Genomic DNA, 21,781 nt, shown 5'->3' on the forward strand with positions numbered 1-21,781 from the left:
CCGAGCATAATGCTGGCGGTGGGCAGCAAAATACTGAGCTCCGCCAGCTAAACAACGACCCCATATATTCATACAAGCAAATAATGCTAAATGCTCTTGAAATGCCAACAAAATCAAAAGAACAAACAATGGGGTAATTCTATAACTTTGGCACCTCCAGTGAGGGGTGCCGATGCCATGCGATGAGCACCAGTTCTGCACCAAGATGTCGTTATGGAATGCCTGCAACAATCCAAATTCCAGGGACAGTGGCGTCCCCTGTGTCTTTCTCAATAACAGACTATGGACTTTTCCTCCAGGAACTTGTCCAAACCTTTCTTAAAACCAGCTAAGAGCGGATAGCATAGCTCAGGGATCTCAAAGTCCCTCCTTGAGGGCCGCAATCCAGTCGGGTTTTCAGGATTTCCCCAATGAATATGCATTGAAAGCAGTGCATGCACATAGATCTCATGCATATTCATTGTGGAAATCCTGAAAATCCAACTGGATTGCGGCCCTCAAGGAGGGACTTTGAGACCCCTGTAGCTGGTTTTAAGAAAGGTTTGGACAAGTTCCTGGAGGAAAAGTCCATAGTCTGTTATTGAGAAAGACACGGAGGAAGCCACTGCTTGCCCTGTATCGGTAGCATGGAATGTTGCTACTCTTTGGGGATTCCGAATGGAATGTTGCACTCTTTGGGTTTTAGCCAGGTACTAGTGACCTGGATTGGCCACCATGAGAGCGGGCTTCTGGGATTTATGGACCTTTGGTCTGACCCAGTAAGTCTGTTCTTATGTTCACCTAGATTTAGGCGATGCCATTGATGCCAAGTCAAAGGCTGGCATAAATGAGTGCTCCTAAGGGTGTCATCCAATGCTGGTACGTTTGTATGTTGGAGACACACCCATGCCCCTCCCATTCTCTGCCCCTTGCAGTTATGCACTTAGGCCCTTAGCGTTATCTTACAAAATAATGCATAGTACAATTATGTCTGTAAATGTCAAGTTTCTTAACAGGTAGGCATGGAAGAGGCACCTAATTGCAGGCGCCTAGTTATAGAAATGCCCTGAATAGTCTCACCCTGGGTTTGTGGGTTCAAACCCTGTGCTGCTCCTTGTGACCCTGGGCAAGTCACTCAGTCCTCCATAGCCCCAGGTATGTTAGATAGATTATGAGCCCATCGGGACAGGTAGGGAAAATACTTGACTACCTGATTGGAAAAGCCACTTAGATAAAACCTTGATAGGCAGTATATAAAAACACCTAATAAACTTGAAACTTGAAACTCATGTTGACTTTGGCCAAAATGGAAACTGTATTTCAAAAGCCCACACTGCCCCGGGCAAGCGAGTAGCCCAGTTTGTTCCGGTTTCCAATGAAGGCCATCCACCCCGTATACGTCTCAATGAGAATCGGTTGGTTTAAGACCAAAACTCCGTTGGCTCTTCCAGGGACAGGGTTCTTCGCGTGGGCGTTCTGAACCGCTTGCGCCAGCTGAGCAGTGAAGAGATCGAGCTGAGGGAAAAGAAAACAAACCCAAGACAGTCAGCGGGCAGGAGAGGAGATTCTCGTCACAGTATGGGCTGCTTATACGAAGGTGCGCTAGCATTTTTATTGCCTGCACCGGATGAGCGCACCTGCTCAAAAGGAGGCGGTAGCGGCTAGCACGCAGGGCAATGTGGTGTGCGCTATTCCGGGTGTTAAGGCCCAAGCGCGCCTTCGTAAAAGGAGCCCTATATGGTTCTGATTCTGGATGTGCTGGTTGGTAAAACAGTGTGAAAAAGTCAGTCATATCAATGATACTGTTCTGTGTTGTTTCTCATTTGAAGAGCAGCTGATGTTCTTAGGGGGGGTTCAGGTTGAGCTGGGTTGCTTTGCCATGAACATTTTGTTGTTCTTAGTTCAATGTGGCCACAGTTGCCTCTTAATAAAATTGTGGGGAAAAAAGATAAAAAGAAAAAAACAAAGGAAATAAAAGCAGTTTTTTGCCTCATTTCTTGAGAAATTACCAGCATCCTTATACATATTTTACAACAGGGTCCATGTTTGGGAAAGCCTTCTGTAAAATACTACGGGAATTGTGAAAGTTATGACTTGGGCATCCTAAGTCCTACCTTTTCCTTTTCCGTGCTTCCTAATATCTCTATACAATCTCTTTAACCTTTTCCTATCGTAATAAATTTTACGTCACGCTGGTTCCAATCGTAATTATTTTAGCAAAGTTTTGTATTATTCACCGTTATCATTTACGGCTATTGTAAACATAATGTAAATAAGTCCTAAGTCTGTAAATTCAAATATTTTGTGTTCCTGGCTCTTTATTAGTCCACACAGACTGTTTATCCACAATGGCAACGACATTTTTTGAATGTCCCGTCGTCCGGGACACACGATAGGAAAAGGTTCATCTTAGTTGCCATATTTTCTTCCGCAAAACCCCCGGATACATGACCCCGCCCTGTTCCGCCTCCAGCCCCGCCCCAGTTCCGCCTCCAACCCTGTTCTGCCCCCCCAGCCCCCCCCCCCCCCCGCCTCCTCTCATCCCCGATGAGCTCCAGCAGCGTCTGGAGGGCCCGGAGTATGCGTGGCTGTGTGTGATGTCATCCACGCATGCTTGTAGGCTCTCCAGATGTAGCCAGAGCTCATCAGGGCTTTCCAAAAACCCAGACAAATGCCGGGGTTTTCCCGGACGTCTGGTAACCCTATATTCTGGTCTCTTTTCTGAGTCCTTTGCTCTGTCTCCTGCGCTGCTGCATTTAAACTGAGTGAGGGGAGGAGGAAAGTTGAAGCACATGAGACTTCTCCCTGGAACAGTCTGGATATAATTGTCTCTGTGGAACCCAGGTTCTCATCTCCACCTTACAGCTAAATGCTGACACGAATCCGCTACTTCTCTTCAGCACAAGGGCCTGCCCTGAATCATTCAGATCTCATCTTGCTGATGGTTGGGTGAAATGTGTGAAAACCACTAGACAGAAACAGCAAAGCTTCTGTCTATTAGCCTCCATCTCTCTGCTGAACTAGAAAGAAAAGAAACGCTTTCTTGGTTCCAAACCCTCACCAATTCCTTTCTACAAATAATTATGGGTCTCCATTTTCATAGGGTCTCCCTGTACACGCAAACTAACTATGACTCTGGAAAATCAAGACCTAATGCACCCTCTGGATACGGTTCCTTTTTCACTCATTTTGGTCAGGGTAATTCAGTCTTACAGAGTCAAAAATCAGTTGGTTCCCCACTAGAGGGTCTGAGGAATAACTATTGATTTATTTGTTATACCTTTCTCCCCTCTCCCCCCTCCCATTAAACTAGAATCCCTTTGTCTACCTCATGTTAAAGAGTAAACATGAGGGGTGTCAAAAGCGCACCACGACAAAGGCGCGCCCAGACAATTGAGCGCAGCGCGGAGGCGCGCGCCACTCGTGCCGCGTTGTGGGGGGTTGTAACCCCCCACATTTTACTGAAAACTTAACTTTTTCCCTGTTTTTAGGGAAAAAGTTCCGTTTACAGTAAAATGTGGAGGGTTACAACCCCCCAAACCCCCCATAACGCCGGCGCGATGTCTATTAAGTAAACTGGGGGGGGTTCCCCAACAAAACCCCCCGTCGGAGCCCCTAAAAACTGTAATTTTGTGTGGTGCGCGCCTCCGCGCTGCGCTCAATTGTCGGCACGCACTTTTGTCTTTCGTGCCGTTGTCTATGAACCAACATGAGGTGTGTGTTGTGGTAGTCCGGAAAGATCCTCCAGAGTCATCCCCATGGTTGTTTTCAATGTGTCCAGCCATCTGATTGCAGGTCGCCCTCTTCGCCCGGTTCATTCGATCTTCTCGAACATGATGTCCTTCTCTAGTGATCTCTCTCTTCTGACCAGAATAAGACAGTCGTAACTTCATCATTTGGGCTTCGAGTGACCTAGCTGGTTTGATCTCTTCCAGAATCAATTTGTTAGTTCTTCTGGCAGCCCACAGCACACCTACAATCCTTCTCCAGCATCAAAGCTCAAATGAGTCAATCTTCTTTCCGTCTTGCTTCTGTAGTGTCCAGCTTTCTCATCTGTAACTGAGAAAATGAGTGTGTGGACAAGTCTGATCTTCGTTTGGAGTGTTACCTCAATGCTTTTGAATACTTTGTCAAGAGCCTTCATTGAAGAGTGACCAAGTGCTATTCTACGGAGTATTTCCTCCCTGCTAGTTGCTTCTATGTTTACGAAAGAGCCCAGGAGATCGAAATCCTTTACAACTTCTATCGCCTTCAAGCTCAAAATCTTCATCATTTCCTTTGTTCATGTTATGTTCGGTTCTAATGCCATGATATGACTTTTGGCTTTGACTTTTTTCAGTAGATACAGCACGTCTTCTTTACGCCTGGTGATGAGCGTCGTATCATCTGCATAGCGAAGGTTGTTTATATTTCAGCCACCAACTTTGAAACCGACGCTCTCTTCTTCCATATTTGCTTTTCTGAAGATGGTTTCACTGTATAGGTTGAACAGATAAGGTGACAAGATCCATCCTTGCCTAACGCCTGAGGTGTGTGTAGGGTTACCAAATGGCTCCAGAAAAAGGTGAACAGATTGAGACAGCCAGGTTCTACTCCCATTGCTTTCAATGGAAATAAAACCTGAATATCTCAATCCGTCCTCTTTTTTTTTCCTGAAGCCATATGGTAATCCTAGGTGTGTGGTCCAGCCTATGGACTTTTCCTCCAGGAACTTGTCCAAACCTTTCTTAAAACCAGCTATGCTATCTGCTCTTACCACAATCTCTGGCAATGCGTTCCAGAACTTAACTATTCTCTGAGTGAATAGACCATTTTCGTAGCCTTCCTCCACAATACGATGACAAAACTGTGACATTACTTTGCATCCAAGCACCAATGTTACAATTACCCATACATAGCTTCACATAAATAACTCTCAAATTTAAATTTTGTTGGTTTTGCAACTTTATAATTTCAATTATAATGTGCTACGAAAAACATTTGCTCCTTTTAGGGTGCCAGAGCTAAAAAAAGTTTGAGACATCACAATACACTCAAGTTACCAACCCTCTGCTTGACATTTAACTATTGTGATCATATTTTTTGAGCATGATCTACAGATTTTAAATGTATATCTGAATGTTTTTCAATCCTAATTTTATCAAAAAGAGTTATTCGCGCAGGATCATTGACTTTCAGGACTATCCGGATAGTTTGCCACTCTGGGTGGTCTGCAATCATTCTCAGGGGCACTATTTGAACAATGCCACTGAAACCCTGGCGTGAGAAAAAATTTTGGAATTTCTGTTTACCAATACAGGATTGCTTCATGGCCTGTAAGAAGACAATTCCATTAAGTGCATGCAATTGTTAATAGATGGAATATTGATGTTTCTGGCTCCTTTTGTGACTTCTGAGGGGGGGTGTTTCAGTAGTGGGTGGGGGGAGTTGCTATTGTTCACTTCCTGCTTAGGAAAATGTGCAAATTCCGTGGTGCAGTAGTCATTCATGCCTCGTGGCCCTACTCCAGACCACGTGCACACATTAATTACTCAAACACCAGCCCTTCCTCTTCAAACAGGACTGTCAATGCTGTATACCGCCCTCATCAAGATTTTATCACTTTCAATCTAATTCCATGTTCCTTTGAGCTGGTTTGAAAGACGTTGCTCTTGGAAAAAGAGAAAGATTTAAGAATCACTTAAGTGTCATTCTCTCAAAGAAATGCTAAATGTTATGTTATGTTAAATGCAATCTTATATCCTGCCGAATCCTCACAAAACAGAGTTCTAGGTGGGTTATAAGCAGCATATCACTACATAGAATCATCCATGCTATATAGAGTTATACATAACGTGACCATTTATTTTTTTCATCAAAACATGACATCTACTAATTTTCAGTCCCGCCCCCAAACCCGCTCCCAAACCCACCCCCAATTTCTTCCATTCATTTTTCATGTACACACAATATCTTATTAATTCATAATGGTAACCATAAGATTAATTTTAAAAACCCCACAAAGCACACTGTGAGCAGAAAAAATGTTAATTATCATTTATATTCAGGGGTTTTTCAAAGAGGTCAAGACAGATGACTTTAAAATATGCAATATCACCTCAGTAACAACTATAGAAAAATAGACAAATATAGTGCAAAATATAGACAGCAGATATAACTGAAACATTTTGATCATTAAATTAAAAATAAAATCATTTTTCCTACCTTTGTTGTCTGGTGAATCTCTGGTTGCACTTCCTTCTAACTGTGCATCCTTTCTTTCATTTTTTTCTTTCTGTCTTTTTCTCTCCCTGCCCCCCTTTCTTTCTCTCTCCCTATCCCCCCCAAGCCACCACCGCCACAATCCCCTACATTTTTTTTCTTTCTTTCTCTCTCCCTGCCTCCCCCCATGCCACCGATGACGACAACAATTTCTCCCTGCTTCCACGCCACCGATGCAGCAACAGGGCCAGGTGAGGCGAGTATAGTGACTGCACAACGGCCGGCCCAGAAGCCTCCCCCACAATGTCAATTCTGACATCAGAGAGGAAGTTCCGGGCCAGCCAATCTCTGCCTGGCTAGCCCGGAACTTCCTCTCCGACATCAGAATTGATGTCAAGAAGAAGGCTTCTGGGCCGGCCGTTGTACAGCCGCTGCACTCACCTGGCCCTGTTGCTGTGTCGGCAGCGGGGAATCAGGGAGTGAGCCCAGGCTCCGCAATTGCCTGTCCCGTTGTCCCCACGCACAGCTTCATGACGCTCCCTCTGAAAACGGGACATTTGAGCGTCCCGAAGCTGTGTGGGGGGGATCTAAAAACAAGACTGTCCCGTTCAAAACGGGATGTATGGTCACATTAGTTAAACATGTGCCAATCTGCACAATCTCTTCCATTACAATCTTCCATCTCAATCCCCCCCATTACAACTGTTCCCTTAAACTGTTAGCCACTATTCTTCAACTATGTAAGTTCCTCTCAATTTGTAGCATCTTTCTAATCATTGTAAACCGCATAGAACTTCACGGCCCTGCGTTATATAAACTGTTATTATTATTATTATTATGTTACATAAAATTATACCTGTAATGTACGATAAGGCATCTAAAACAGTAAAGTAACCACTAACATTGTAATAAATGTTTACTCTATAGAATGACAAAGTCAGAGTCTCCTTAGGCCCCTAACAGGGACTTCAGACTTTTGCTGAACAGTGCATATACAACGGTTGCACAAACTTCAATGGGAAGCGAGTTCCATACTTTTGCAATTTGGTAGATAAGGCTCTCTTTTACTAAGCCACAGTAAAGGTTTATACCGCGGCCCACAGCGCTGAATGCACCGACGCTGCTCCAACGCTCATAGGAATTCAATGAGAGTCAGAGCATCATCAGAGCATTTAGCGTAAACTAGCTAAATGTGATACGTGTGCAAGGAATTTCGGTGCAACGAATAAGGGTTTCCATGGCTGCTGTTGTGGTCAGCGCTATGAGAGATGCGTGTTACCTGGCAGATGGTGGTGAACTTCTCACTGGAGTTCTTCATTGGATGTTCAGTGAATGTGGTGTATGGAAGATCAGCGGACCAAGGGTTCCAACGGTTCAGAAATGAGGGCTCACGCAGTTTATCCCAGTAGATGCGTAAACCTTCTCCTTCGCGTCTAGAAACAGTATGACAGAGAGACTATAAGAACATAAGAGTTGCCCTACTGGGATAGACCGAAGGTCCATCAAGCTCAGGATCCTGTTTCCAACAGTGGCCAACCCAGGTCCCAAGTACCAGACAGAAACCCAAAGAGTAGCAACATTCCAGAGCTCAGATTGTGATGTCATAATACCTCATTCCACCAATGACTAAGAGCCAAACTCATCAGTGATGTCATAATGGCTCGACTGTCCTATAGTCGGCTCACATAAGAGCTGCCATACTGGGACAGACCAAAGGTCCAGCAAACCCAGTATCCTGTCTTCAACAGTGACCAACCCAGGTCCCAAGTACCAGACAGAAACCCAAAGAGTAGCAACATTCCAGAGCTCAGATTGTGATGTCACAATGCCTCATTCCACCAATGACTAAGAGCCAAACTCATCAGTGATGTCACAATGGCTCGACTGTCCTAGATTTAGCTCACATAAGAACATAAGAATTGCCTTACTGGGACAGACTTCTAGTAACCCTAGCTGTAGTTGCCCCTTCTCAAAAAGATATAGACCAGATTAGGAGGAAGAGAAGGCTGAGAAGAAATAATGAGTGAGGTGAAAAAGATAAATACAGTAGTGCAAAGATTAGAGTTAACAGATTTTACGTCAGTAAAATCCGGACCCTAGATCCGCCCCCAGGCTCACCCAGTTCCACCCATCCCCGCCCTGTTAAGCCCCAGCTCCACCCCCACTGCCTGTTCGTCGAGCAGGAAGGCATCCACGGATGTGACACGATGATGTCACACGCATACTCACGTGTGCGTGATGTCACCGCATTGCATGCACGGGTGCCCCCTCTCGATGCAATTTATTTTGAAAACTCAAAATAAGGACATGTCTGCAGAAATCCGGAGGTCTGGTAACCCTAGCAAAGATGAAACAACATAACTAGCACCAGGGCCATAAAGACAGCCCTCCAGTTTTTGGGGTGAACTGGAGAAGGAGGTCAACACATTCCTCCCTCCCCCCCCCTCGAATGCATTAAACATACCGTTGCTGGCAAGAATGCTGAGGCCCCGCCAGCCAAAGAAATTCCTGAACTGCTCCCACCAGCACTGAATATCCATGGGTAATGCCAGTGGTGGCCAAAATAATATTGACCACTACTGGCTGAATGTCCCCTAATATATATATATTTTTTTGCTAGAAACTGCCACAGAAGGCTGATATGAGATTATTGTAATTGCAAAAGGCTCCTGCAGTTTGGAGCATTGGGGTTTTGCTGTATTGGAAAGAAGTGAACCTGATATATCACACAGATAGACAAAACACACAGTCACTATAGAAAAATACAAAATAAAAAAACCACTTGGCAATAACCATCTCCCATTTTCAAACTTCAGCCATTAGATTTGAAAGCTGAAACCCAATAATCTACTTTAATGCAATCCTTTAACAAAAATACAGACACAGCAGTCAGGCATATTCTTATGCACCTCGCTGTTGCAACACATGTCTTTCCAAATTTAGCTCGAGAGAGGTGGCTGGTTTCATGCCTGGCAACCAAAGCCCAGCTCAGTACCTCTGCTGTATGTGTGGTTAATGGGGCATGTTGGCTTTATTCCACAACATCCTCCTTAAACAATGGAATATATTTACCGCTTCATATAATCAATTCGTGTGCCGGGTACAAGGATTCTTGTCCAAAGGGGATGAACTTCTTTCAATCTAGCTTGAATAAAAGACTCATTATACTGTTGCCAGGTCTTTCTCGGAGTGCAGTTCATTGGCTGGGCCATAACATTTCTGCCTCCAACTCCAAAGAACTTGCGTTCGGGACGTCAAGATCCATCTAAGGTAGCTGAACTTCCAGCAAAATTAGCAAAAATATCAGGAGAATTCTTGCAGAGCTTTGGAGAGCCTACACAAGAGTATGAACAAGCTCCAAGCAGCATCCTTTCTTCCTATACTGGTGGGTGTGGTATTCCTTATTAACTCAAAACAAGCCCCTTTCTCTTTGGGGAGTGTGAATGTAAGCAAGACCTTGTAGTGTTGCTGGGTGTGTGTATCGTTTGTCCGTGTGGGGCTTGTTTTGAGTTAATAAGGGATATATTCGGGCCCTAATCCTTGAGTAATTTTTATGGATGTGGTATTCCCAGGTTCCTATAATATCAGCTTTAGAAGTTGAAGGAGCTCCCTACGGGGTCTACATGATTCTTCTTCAGTAACAATAGTTCAATATGGCTTTATCTGAGTTTGGAAAGCTTCTTCTTTGGGACTGACAGGAACAGGTTGAGGGGGGGGGAAGGCTGGGGGGTGACATGGGCATAATGGGGTTGAACTGGGTGGGCCTGGGGGCAGGGCTATGGATCTGGATTTTATTTAACTAAAATCTGGTAACCCTAGGTCAAGAGGACCAAAACAGTGGGATTCAAAAGAGGTTTGTACAGGTTTCAGGAGGAAAAGCCCATTAAAATATGATGAACCAGGTAGACTTGGGACAGCCATTGTTTAGCCCTGGAAATAAATCATTGGAAATAGATCTACTTTATGGGATCTACTAGGTACTTGCAACCTGGGCTGACCACTGAGCTCAATGGACCTCAGTCTGACTCAGGGCTACTTTCCTATATTTATTCAATTTTCTATACTGTTCTCCCTGGAGAGCTCAGAATGGCTTGCATGAATTTTATTCAGGTACTTTGTGGGCTCACAATCTATCTTATGTATCTGGGACAATGGGGGGATTAAGTGACTTGTCCAGGGTCACAAGGAGCAGTGTGGGTTTGAAGCCACACTCTCCCCTACTGATGTTCTTATGTTTTTATGTCCCCTTATCTACTCCCATCCATTACGATGTTTTGCATGGCTTAAGCAACGAAACAGTCTATTCTTGATGGCCTTACATCATGCTCTTGCACTGTAACTTCCAAGAACTTGATTTAACTCTTATTGTAAACCGCATAGATTCCTTTACACCTAGAAGGTCTGAATAGCTACAGTTTGCACGTGCTTCTGGTTCCAACAAATGGATTTAAAACATAGCAAGCATAAGACACACCTTTCAAACATTTTAAGCCAAATTTATGCAATATTAAGATTCGAATTGGGCATAATCCATTAAGCCCAGGAAGTTTATGAACTCATTGTGCTGGAAGGTTTCAGTTTTTTTAAAAAGGAAAGTATTAACTCTTTGCTCGTAAGACTTCTACCACTTGTGGTGGCTGCAATGAATTATCCTATGACACTATTTTTGTATGATATTCAAGAATAAGGTAATACTCAATCAAGCACCTTCTGTATGCCAGAAAGTAAACCTTGCGGAGCGTAGTGGTCTGTTCAGAATGGTGTCTTATTTATGAGGGAGTGATAGCCTTGAAGAAACCGTTGGAAACCCATGGGTGCAACTTGTCGGTATATCTCCCCCATTTGATTTACGACCACACAGCTAAGGGCAAACAATAAATCGAATGTTATATATTATGAAAAGTTTAATATAGTGAAATAAGAGAATTAAAAAACCAGAAATTAAAGAAAAAAATATTAAAATAAATCGATCCTGTGACAATTTGAGCCATAAAGCCACCCACTACGAGTGAATACTGAGTGGGGGGTGGCCTCGCTGAGGATCGTCTATAAACTCTGTGTAAGAACAAGGTATTAATGAATATACTGCTAGCATAGTTCTCTCATGCCTTCCTTAGAAAACAGGTTCCTATGTCCTGGAGGGACGTGTACAGCTGGAAACTCATTGGCCACACCCTTTTGGGGCTGGTCCTTCGAAAGGTATCAAAGCCCAAAAAGCACTGAAGTACTGGTCACGGCAGCTAAATAGAAATCCAGTTCTTCACTACCAGCAACCATCTCTGAATAACTGGACAGAATAGCAAGCAACTGCACCATTCGAACTACTAACCGGATAAAATTTTTTCTGTCCTAACTTTATTTGAATGGTTACCTGGGTAATGGGTCCGTAATATTAGCGATGGGCACTCAAAATATTTTCTTTTTTTATTTATTTATATCATTTGTATATGTATATCTCAAAGAAATTTATATATATAACCAGAGACTTTGCCACCATTTTTAAGATATACGAGTACAATTCCAAATATCAACAATCTTAACAGTCCTCATTAGAGAGAGACAATTCACATATCAGAGAGAGTGACTTACTTGGAAAAAACAAAGAAGAAAGAAAAATGTGTACACAGGATATTGTAGCATTACTTCTTCCATTAATTCATGGACCTTAAACTAGAATCAATCACTTATGATGTTCAACAGAAGGGACAGACATTACCACTCCTTTTCCTTCAAGAAAATATCTCAATTGGGAGGGTTTGTAGAAGATATAAGATGTTTGATCCAAATAGATCATACATTTACATGGATATCTTAATTGAATTTTGGCTCCCAAAGCAATCACATACTGTCTCGTTTCTAGAAACCGTTTCCTCCTGGTTTGTGTTATTTTCGAGATGTCTGGAAAAATTGATATATTACTGTCCAAAAAAAATCACCTCTTTCAGCCTAAAAAAAGCTAAAGAAGTGATTCTTTATCCTGATGGAAAACAAAAGTAATCAGAAATGTAGAGGTTTCCAGAATTCCCGTTATATTCAATGGGCTTGAGGGATCAGGTTCAGCCATAGGGGGCGGAGGCTACATTTTTCTCTCAGATTGGTAAGAAATATATTTTTTGAAAAGGAGGAAGTCCATCTTCCGGGTACTTAAATACTTCTTTCCAAAATCTATAGAAGAATTCTTTAGGCGACATTGTCAGTAATTTAGGAAAGTTCAGGATCCTAAGATTCACGCTCAAAATATTTTCATGTTTCTGTTTTGTGGTTGTTTTCGTCAAATAAATATCGGTAAGAGGGCGCACTGTGAACCCAAATTTGGGTGTCAATCAAAATGAGTGCTATACATGGCACTCCACATTTGGTGCTGGGATCCGTACCCAATTTTGGGCACAAGGATTTACACCAACTGAAACCTGAGATAAATTGTCACATTCCCCATATTCTGTAATACTTATGACCCGCCAATGACCAGTAGTAAAGGGGACAGACCACCCCGGGTGCCTTCTTGGTGAGAGTGCCAACATCTCTTCTCCTCTCCACCCCCACCCAACTCCTTGTACCTCTTTGGCTCTTCGCCTTTATGTGTATCATCTCCACCCTCAGCTCTCCCTCTGAAGCCTTCATGCGCTTATCCCTCCGAAGCAATGCCAAAGTTCTAAAATGGCCGCAGCATTTTTTGACAGCACTAAAGTAGACAGATTCCCCCCCCCCCCGACATCATTGATCCATCAGTCAATCCATACTTAGCCATACTTTAGCGCTGTCAAAAAATGCCGCGGCCATTATAGAACTTTGGCATTGCTTCAGAGGGATAAACGCATCAGCTGGCGTTGTCTGTAAGGCTATGTATTTTCATTTACGAGGCATTGTAAACTTGAAAAATTATTTTGGATCTTTAGCAATTTTAGCTTGTGTTATGTTGCAGCTTCAGTTCCATCCCTGACCCTGATGAAGGAATGAAATGCGCCGGTGTGGGGTGCCGCAACATTATTCAAAACTAAGTGCATATTATTTAAGAAAATATGAAGTTATATATGATAAAATAGTAAAAAATCAAAAGGAACTTAAACAGTATATGGACCCACGTAGAGATACGGATCTATGATGAGTGCGCTATGATTTTTAGCTCGCGATAAATATTATTGCATGCTAAACATGCCCTAAATGCTAACACGTGCATGTTATCCTATGGACGCGTTAGCAGTTAGTGCACACATTGTTTCAGTGCGTGCTAAAACGCTTTGCACACCTTTGTAAAAGGAGCCCTAAGTATTATGGCCTGGGTGGCGTTCTGACGATCCTTAACTCTATTCAATGACAACAATGCAACAGCTCAATTGCAGTAATTCAACTGTTGAACGGATTGTAGTATTACACTATTGTATACTGAAAATGGCAAGACGGATCAGGATGGACTGGAGTAGGTCTTGACAGCAACTCTCGTAACTGAGAAGTAGGGCCATTGCAGTGCAGACATGATCGAAACATTCAAGATAATGAAGGGAATGGACTTAGTAGATAAAGACAGGTTGTTCACCCTCTCCAAGGTAGAGAGAACGAGAGGACACTCTCTAAAGTTAAAAGGGGATAGATTCTGTACAAACGTAAGGAAGTTCTTCTTCACCCAGAGACTGGTAGAAAACTGGAACGCTCTTCCAGAGTCTGTTATAGGGGAAAACACCCTCCAGGGATTCAAGACAAAGTTGGACAAGTTCCTGCTGGACAAGAATTTTCACTGGTAGGGCTAGTCTCAGTTAGGGCGCTGGTCTTGGACCAGAGGGCCGCCGCATGAGCGGACTGCTGGGCATGATGGACCACTGGTCTGACCCAGCAGCTGCAATTCTTATGTTCTTATGTTCAGACTTTTTTTCAGCAAGGTGGACCAGGAGCAGGTATGCGTATTTTATACCACATTCATTTCGTATGTGTGCTAGTTTGTTAGGTGCCATTGACTCATATTTGAGCCCTAGCAACTTGATGAATTACAGATCTAAAAAGAAATCGGTTTTGTGCTAGTCTGGAAAGGTCCTCCAGCGTCATCCCCATGGTTGTTTTCAACGTGTCCAGCCATCTGATTGTAGGTCGCCCTCTTCGCCTGGTTCCTTCGATCTTCCCAAACATGATGTCCTTCTCCAATGATCTTTCTCTTCTGACAGAGTGACCAAAGTAAGGAAGTCATAACTTCATCATTTGGGCTTCGAGTGATTTAGCCAGTTTGATCTCTTTCAGAATTGATTTGTTAGTTCTTCTGGTGGTCCATGGCATGCATAAAATCGTTCTCCAGCACCAAAGCTCAAATAAGTCAATCTTCATTCCATCTTGTTTCCAAGTGTCCAGCTTTTGCATCAGTAATTGACCACTGAGAAAATGAGTACGTGGATCTTCATTTGGAGTGTTGCTTCCTTGCCTTTGAATACTTTGTCGAGAGCCTTCGTTAAGGAGTGGCCAAGTGCTTTTCTGCAGAGTATTTCTTCCCTGCTAGTTGCATCTTTGCTTACAAAAGACCCCAGAAGATTGAAATCACTTACATCTTCTATCGCCTTCAAGCTCAAAATCTTCATCATTTTTCGCGTTCACGATCTTCGTCTTGTTTATGTTCAGTTCTAATGCCATGATATGACTTTCGGCTTTGACTTTTCTCAGTAGATACAGTATGTCTTCTTTGCTGCTGGTGATGAACGTTGTGTCATCTGCATAGCACAAGTTGTTTATATTTCAGCCACTAACTTTGAAACCAACGCTCTCTTCTTCCAAATTTGCCATAAAGGTTGAACAGGTAAGGTGACGATGCATCCTTGCCTGCCGCCAGGTTTTATTGGAAACCAATCAAGGTTGCCATATTCAGTTCTCACTGCAGCTTCTTGATTTTCGTTTATCAGCTGAGTTGTGTTTGGGTATTCCCATTTGTGCTAGAGTTCTCCATATGTATGAGTGCAGGCCTTGTATATCTCAGTGGAGGAGGGGAAGACTTTGTATAGTGGAACGTTGCAAGAAAAGTGTAGTAATATACTTGATGTTTCTATGTATGACAGCACCCAGAATACAGAATACACAGCTACCTCTTTTAGAAAGATAGGAGGTTGAGAAAAGTGAGCAGATGACTTCTATCAGAGCCAAGACCCTCTTCCTCAAATCTGGAAAACTATGCAACAGAAAGCTGAAATCCATCCCCTCAAGCCAAAGCAGGGAGTTACTAGGAGGAAGCCCAGACCTTAAATCCAGCTGTAAGACTTTGGTTGCGTGCAGTAGGTAAAAGCAGAGGGAGAATGAGCTAAGCCAAGGGAATAAAACAGAGGGAACGTGTGTTTGCCTCTCGAGAAATACAATGAAAAGTACGCCTTCTCAATGAAATCAAGTTCTTGGCCGCATGAAATGTTTTCGTCTACCCCCATGTTCTTTGTTTATTTATCAGCACAAAGGAACTGAAAAATGTTGGCAGTGAGAAGGGTATTAAGTGCTGTTTTTTTTCCCCTGACTGAATAACCTGACATGAAATATTTTCCATGACAAGAGCCTTAAGATGCTGTTTGCTGGCAGCCAGTCAGACATTAAGATTGCAGAGTCTGTAAACCTCCTCTCCATGCCCCCAGGCTCTTCCAAATCCATAGGCAGGTGCTGCCTTTATTTATTTTGCTCCCCACCAGAATGTTCTAGAACTAGTTTTGTTTTGCTAACTCTGGCAAAAAAAAAAAAAAGAAGCCTGTGAATCAGCCGTAGCCTTTGAGGAAATGATAGAACGTTTAGAATATGAGAATCAAAGCTTGGCTGAGATCAGTAATACACCATTTTTGACAGTTTTGGAAATGCTGCTCGCCTACATAAGGTGGCTTCTTCGGGCTCCACAGTAGCGCCTATATTGTCGTATCCCATTTTACATCTCAAAAATCAAACTTTTTAAAAAATTATTATTATTTTCATGGAATAATGTTTATAGTTTCTTACTTATTTTAGTATAAATAATTTGTATTGTGCATATTTTACTTTGAATAAGTTAGAGTTGCATTTTGTTAGTATCTTTATTGAATTGTGTTACTTTCTTTTATAAGACACTGTTATTTGGATCTGTATTTTAATCACTAAAAGAAAAAAATTTGATCATGCAACTCCCCTTTTAAAGGAAAAGCATTGGTTACCCGTAAATCACAGAATCACATATAAAATAGCAATACTCACACACAAAATATTAATAAACAAAGCTCCTGCATTCTTAGAAAGATTTCCAATCCCCTATATTCCCACAAAATCTTTAAGATCCAAAGAAAAATCTTTACGAGTAGTCCCCTCGCTAAAATTCATTTATTCAAGGAGGGATGTGATTTTTTTTTTCTTTTACAGCCCCTCAAATTTGAAATTCGCTCTCGATCAACATAAGAGAAGAAAAATTACTTAGCAAATTTAAAAGTCTCCTAAAAAGTCGGCCTTTTAAGAACGCTTTTAAATGATTCATTTAAATTTTATTATTTTACAGTGGACTAGGAGTGAAAATTAACCTTCCCCAACCTCTTGTTTCATTACCTATCCCTTTTTATTTGTTTATGAATTGTATTTAATCCTCTTTTTTCTCCTCCCTTTTTCAAACTTATTATTTTATTAAAATAGTACTAATTGTCTTGTTTTTTATTTTTTAATTTTAACCCAATTTTTAACTAAATGTAAATCACATTGGATTTGGATTTTGCGATCAAATCAAATATTTTAAATAAACTTGAATAAACTTGAAATAATTACTTGTAATTTTTATTGTGTAAAACCGCCAAGAACTGATGGTTTGGCGGTATATTAAAAAAAACTATTCTTATTATTATCCCTCTGTAACACGGAGAATGTGCCTAATTTCTGTTCTAGTGATTGATTGCATATTGCTCACACCTCTTTACTGGTAGCTTAAAGCAAGTTGCATTTCAGGTTCTGTACTAGGGATTTGTACAGGAAAAACGTAGTGTGTTTTCGGAATTATTTCTGATTTTGGCTTCTTTTATTTCCTATTTTTGGAGTGTTTTGCAGTTTGTTTCAATAAACAGTTTTTAATGCACATTAGAAATTTTTTAGTGTGTGGAAATAGATTGCATTCATATTAACCCAGTGGTTCTTAAACCTGTCCTGGGGGACCCCCCAGCCAGTCAGGTTTTCAAGGTATCCCTAATGAATATGCAAGAGACAGATTTTCAGGCCTCTCACACATGCAAATCTGACTCATGAATATTCATTAGGCAGAACCCAGGACAGGTTTAAAAACCTTTGTGTTAACCATTTTTGGGTTCACTAAAAAAATATTGTTTATTGAAACAAACTACAATGGAAGGAAATTCTTTTTTACGGAGAGGGTGGTGGATGCCTGGAATGCGCTCTCGAGAGAGGTGGTGGAGAGGACAACGGTGACGGAGTTCAAAGAAGTGTGGGATGAACACAGAGGATCTAGAATCAGAAAATAATAGCAAATATTTGAAGAACTAAGGTCTTTATTGGGCAGACTTGCACAGTCTGTGTCTGTATATGGCCGTTTGGTGGAGGATGAGCTGCAGTGAGCGTTGACGGAGACTTCAGTAGTTGGAACCTATGAACAGTACCGGGCAGAGCTTTGGATTCTTGCCCAGAAATAGCTAAGAAGAAGAAAAAAAAATTAAATGGAATCAAGTTGGGCAGACTGGATGGACCATTCGGGTCTTTCTCTGCCGTCATCTACTATGTTACTACGAAAGCTTCTATACTCCTAGTAATGACTGGGGGAGTCAATTCAGAGCAGTTTACATGAGCTTCTGGAAAGGTGTTACAATACAGAGTTAGCGTTTTCTGCATCTCTGTACAATGTATATTTCTTACCTCCCTTGAAGAGGTTTCCCGTTTAAGTAGTGTCTGAGCTAATGGAAGGTGAAGTGACTTCCCAAGGTCAGAGGGCACCTCAGCGTGATTTGGAACTCTGGCTTCTCTAGCAAAATTGCCAGGGCAGCTCTCACTAGCCACTGGGCTCCTCCTCCAATGGTGGCAACTGTATAACAGACAACCTTTGTGCTGTGGATTCACACTTTCTCTTTGAAAATTACACCAAGAAGGAGCCTGCACACACGCATTATGTCTTCCATAGGGAGCACAAATGTTTCGTTCAGTTTTATTTGCATATGTCCATATTTTATAAGAACTCATGTAAACACTAATCCCTCCCCGGCCCCATCCCTGTGAGTACCTCCACTTAGGCTGGATACATATATATACAGACTGTAGCATATAGATTCCCCCTCCCCCATTTTTTTTTTTTACAAAACCGTGATAGCGTTTTTTAGCGCAGGCCGTCGCATTGAACGCTCTGCGCTCCTATGAGCATCTGGAGCAGCACAGAGCATTCAGCACGCCAGCCTGCGCTAAAAACCGCTATTGCAGTGTTGTAAAAGGGGGTGGGAGGGGGGTTTTGTACATATAATCTGGGCAATTTTATAAAAAGCTATTTCTACACAATAGACAGTTTTAGCTTCCAGAATGTGTTTAATATTACCCTCACTAAATTTATTGGATTTTAGGCATTATTCTGTTTATTTATTTAGTGATTTTTATATCTGAACATAGAAACGTGGAGTATGACGGCAGAAAAGGGCCGACGGCCCAACAAGTCTGCCCACTCAAGAACCCTCCCTCCTTCGAGAATCCATCTTTTAAGCATTCCTCTGGAGCGACCCCACCTGTCTGTCCCATCGTCCCTTGAAGCCGAGCGTGGTTCTGGCCTCGACTACCTGACATGGAAGACCATTCCATCGATCAATTACCCTTTCGGTGAAGAAATACTTCCTGGTGTCCCCATGAAATCTTCCCCCCCTGAGTTTTAGCGGATGCCCTCTTGTCGCCGTGGGACCCGTAAGACAAAATATTTCTTCCTCCACATCAATACGGCCCCTGACGTATTCGAATGTTTCTATCATGTCCCCCCTTTCCCTGCGCTCTTTGAGAGAATATAAACGCAGCCTGCTCAAACGTTCTTCATATTGGAGATTTTTTAGTCCTGAGACCATCCTAGTGGCCATTCACTGAATCGACTCCATTCTCTTCACATCCTTTTGATAATGTGGCCTCCAAAACTGAACACAGTACTCCAGGTGAGGTCTCACCATTGATCTGTACAACGGCAGTATGACTTCAGGTTTTCGATTGATAAAGCTCCTTCTGATGTGGCCCAGCATTTGTCTAGCTTTTGCTGTAGCTTTCTCCACCTGATTCACAGCTTTCATATCTTCCCGGATGATTACTCCCAAGTCCCGTTCTGCTACAGTTCTGGTTAGGTTTTCACCGTTCAGGGTGTATGTTCTGCATGGATTTCTGCTACCAAGGTGCATTACCTTACATTTTTTGGCATTAAAATTTAGTTGCCAAGTACTGGACCATTAACATTCTGCGCCATCTACAATTTAAAAAAAAAAAAGCCTAACTTCAAATTCATGCCAAAGCAAGTACAATATTCTTATCGAACAGTTAAGGGCTCCTTTTACGAAGCTGCGTTATTGGTTTTAGTGCACGCTATGCCCGCACTACTTGGCTAGAACTAATGCCAGCTCAATGCTGGCGTTAGCGTCTAGTGCGGCCAGCAGTTTAGCGCACACTATTATGCGTGTTAAACCGCTAATGCAGCTTCGTAAAAGGAGCCCTAAGTCTTCAATCATCATCTAAAAGCGCACATATTTAAAGTTGCTATGATCTGCCTTGTTTCAAAGAACTCTGTTATAACATTGTGTTATTCTGCTTGGTGGATTTGTCTGCTTCTGAAAAATTTTCAATAAAACAAAATTATAAAAAAAATAAAATAAAAGCTAAATATGCAGATTAAAAAAAAATAAAAATAGCAGACCAGCTTGTTCCAAAGCCCGAATGCCTGAAAAGCAAGTAGTTTCCCAACATAGCTTCGTCTTGATCTACTTCGAACTGTAGGGTTGGTACTTCAGGTGGTGTGAAAATGAACTGCATCCTTATATCTTTCTACTTGATAGGAAGGGGCTATCCCATTCAGTACTTTAAAAAGTACACAAGCAAATTTAAATTGCACCCTTGCCCTTAATGGCAACTCGAGATAATAGTTTTAAGAAAGGTTTGGACAAGTTCCTGGAGGAAAAGTCCATAGTCTGTTATTGAGAAAGACATGGGGGAAGCCACTGCTTGCCCTGGATCGGTAGCATGGAATGTTGCTACTCTTTGGGGATTCCGTATGGAATGTTGCTACTCTTTGGGGTTCCGGAATCTTACTTACTCTGAGATAATGGAATGTTGCTACTCTTTGGGGATTCCACATGGAATGTTGCTACTCTTTGGGGTTCCGGAATCTTGCTTACTCTGAGATAATGGAATGTTGCTACTCTTTGGGGATTCCACATGGAATGTTGCACTCTTTGGGGATCTGGAATCTTGCTTACTCTGAGATAATGGAATGTTGCTACTCTTTGGGGATTCCGCATGGAATGTTGCACTCTGTGGGATTCCGGAATCTTGCTACTCTTTGAGGATTCCGCATGGAATGTTGCACTCTTTGGGGTTCTGGAATCTTGCTTACTCTGAGATAATGGAATGTTGCTACTCTCTGGGGATTCCTCATGGAATGTTGCACTCTATGGGGTTCCGGAATCTTGCTACTCTTTGGGGATTCCACATGGAATGTTGCACTCTTTGGGGTTCTGGAATCTTGCTTACTTTGAGATAATGGAATGTTGCTACTCTTTGGGGATTCCGCATAGAATGTTGCACTCTGTGGGGTTCCGGAATCTTGCTTACTCTGAGATAATGGAATGTTGCTACTCTTTGGGCATTCCGCATGGAATGTTGCACTCTTTGGGGTTCCGGAATCTTGCTTGCTCTGAGATAATGGAATGTTGCTACTCTTTAGGGATTCCGCATGGATTGTTGCACTCTGTGGGGTTCCGGAATCTTGCTACTCTTTGGGATTCCGCATGGAATGTTGCTACTCTTTGGGGTTCCGGAATCTTGCTTAATCTGAGATAATGGAATGTTGCTACTCTTTGGGGATTCCGCATGGAATGTTGCACTCTATGGGGTTCCGGAATCTTGCTTACTCTGAGATAATGGAATGTTGCTACTCTTTGGGCATTCCGCATGGAATGTTGCACTCTTTGGGGTTCCGTAATCTTGCTTGCTCTGAGATAATGGAATGTTGCTACTCTTTAGGGATTCCGCATGGAATGTTGCACTCTGTGGGGTTCCGGAATCTTGCTACTCTTTGGGGACTCCGCATGGAATGTTGCTACTCTTTGGGATTCCGGAATCTTGCTTAATCTGAGATAATGGAATGTTGCTACTCTTTAGGGATTCCGCATGGAATGTTGCACTCTGTGGGGTTCCGGAATCTTGCTACTCTTTGGGGACTCCGCATGGAATGTTGCTACTCTTTGGGATTCCGGAATCTTGCTTAATCTGAGATAATGGAATGTTGCTACTCTTTGGGTTTTGGCCAGGTACTAGGGACCTGGATTGGCCACCGTGAGAACGGGTTACTGGGCTTCATGGACCATTGGTCTGCCCCCAGTAAGGCTATTCTTATGTTCTCATACTCAGTTACATGGTCATATTTGTTTAAAGAAAAAATTCAAACGCAATGCTGTATTTTGTACTGTTTGTA

The 21,781-nt window shown here is 42.4% G+C and overlaps 1 protein-coding gene across 1 annotated transcript in view; it reads right to left on the reverse strand.

The window, feature by feature from the left end:
- Positions 1 to 1,270: 1,270 nt before the first annotated feature.
- Positions 1,271 to 21,781, reverse strand: part of TPRG1 (tumor protein p63 regulated 1) — a 97,915-nt gene continuing 77,404 nt past the window's right edge. The window contains exons 5-6 of the mRNA XM_033959299.1: positions 7,460 to 7,613; positions 1,271 to 1,494 (exon numbers count right to left, since the gene is read on the reverse strand). Of these exons, the coding sequence (XP_033815190.1) occupies positions 1,300 to 1,494; positions 7,460 to 7,613 (349 nt within the window). The 3' untranslated portion in view covers positions 1,271 to 1,299. The remainder of the gene's footprint in view (positions 1,495 to 7,459; positions 7,614 to 21,781) is intronic.

This window comes from Geotrypetes seraphini, chromosome 9 (assembly GCF_902459505.1).
Source record: "Geotrypetes seraphini chromosome 9, aGeoSer1.1, whole genome shotgun sequence".
NCBI classification, from domain to species: domain Eukaryota; kingdom Metazoa; phylum Chordata; class Amphibia; order Gymnophiona; family Dermophiidae; genus Geotrypetes; species Geotrypetes seraphini.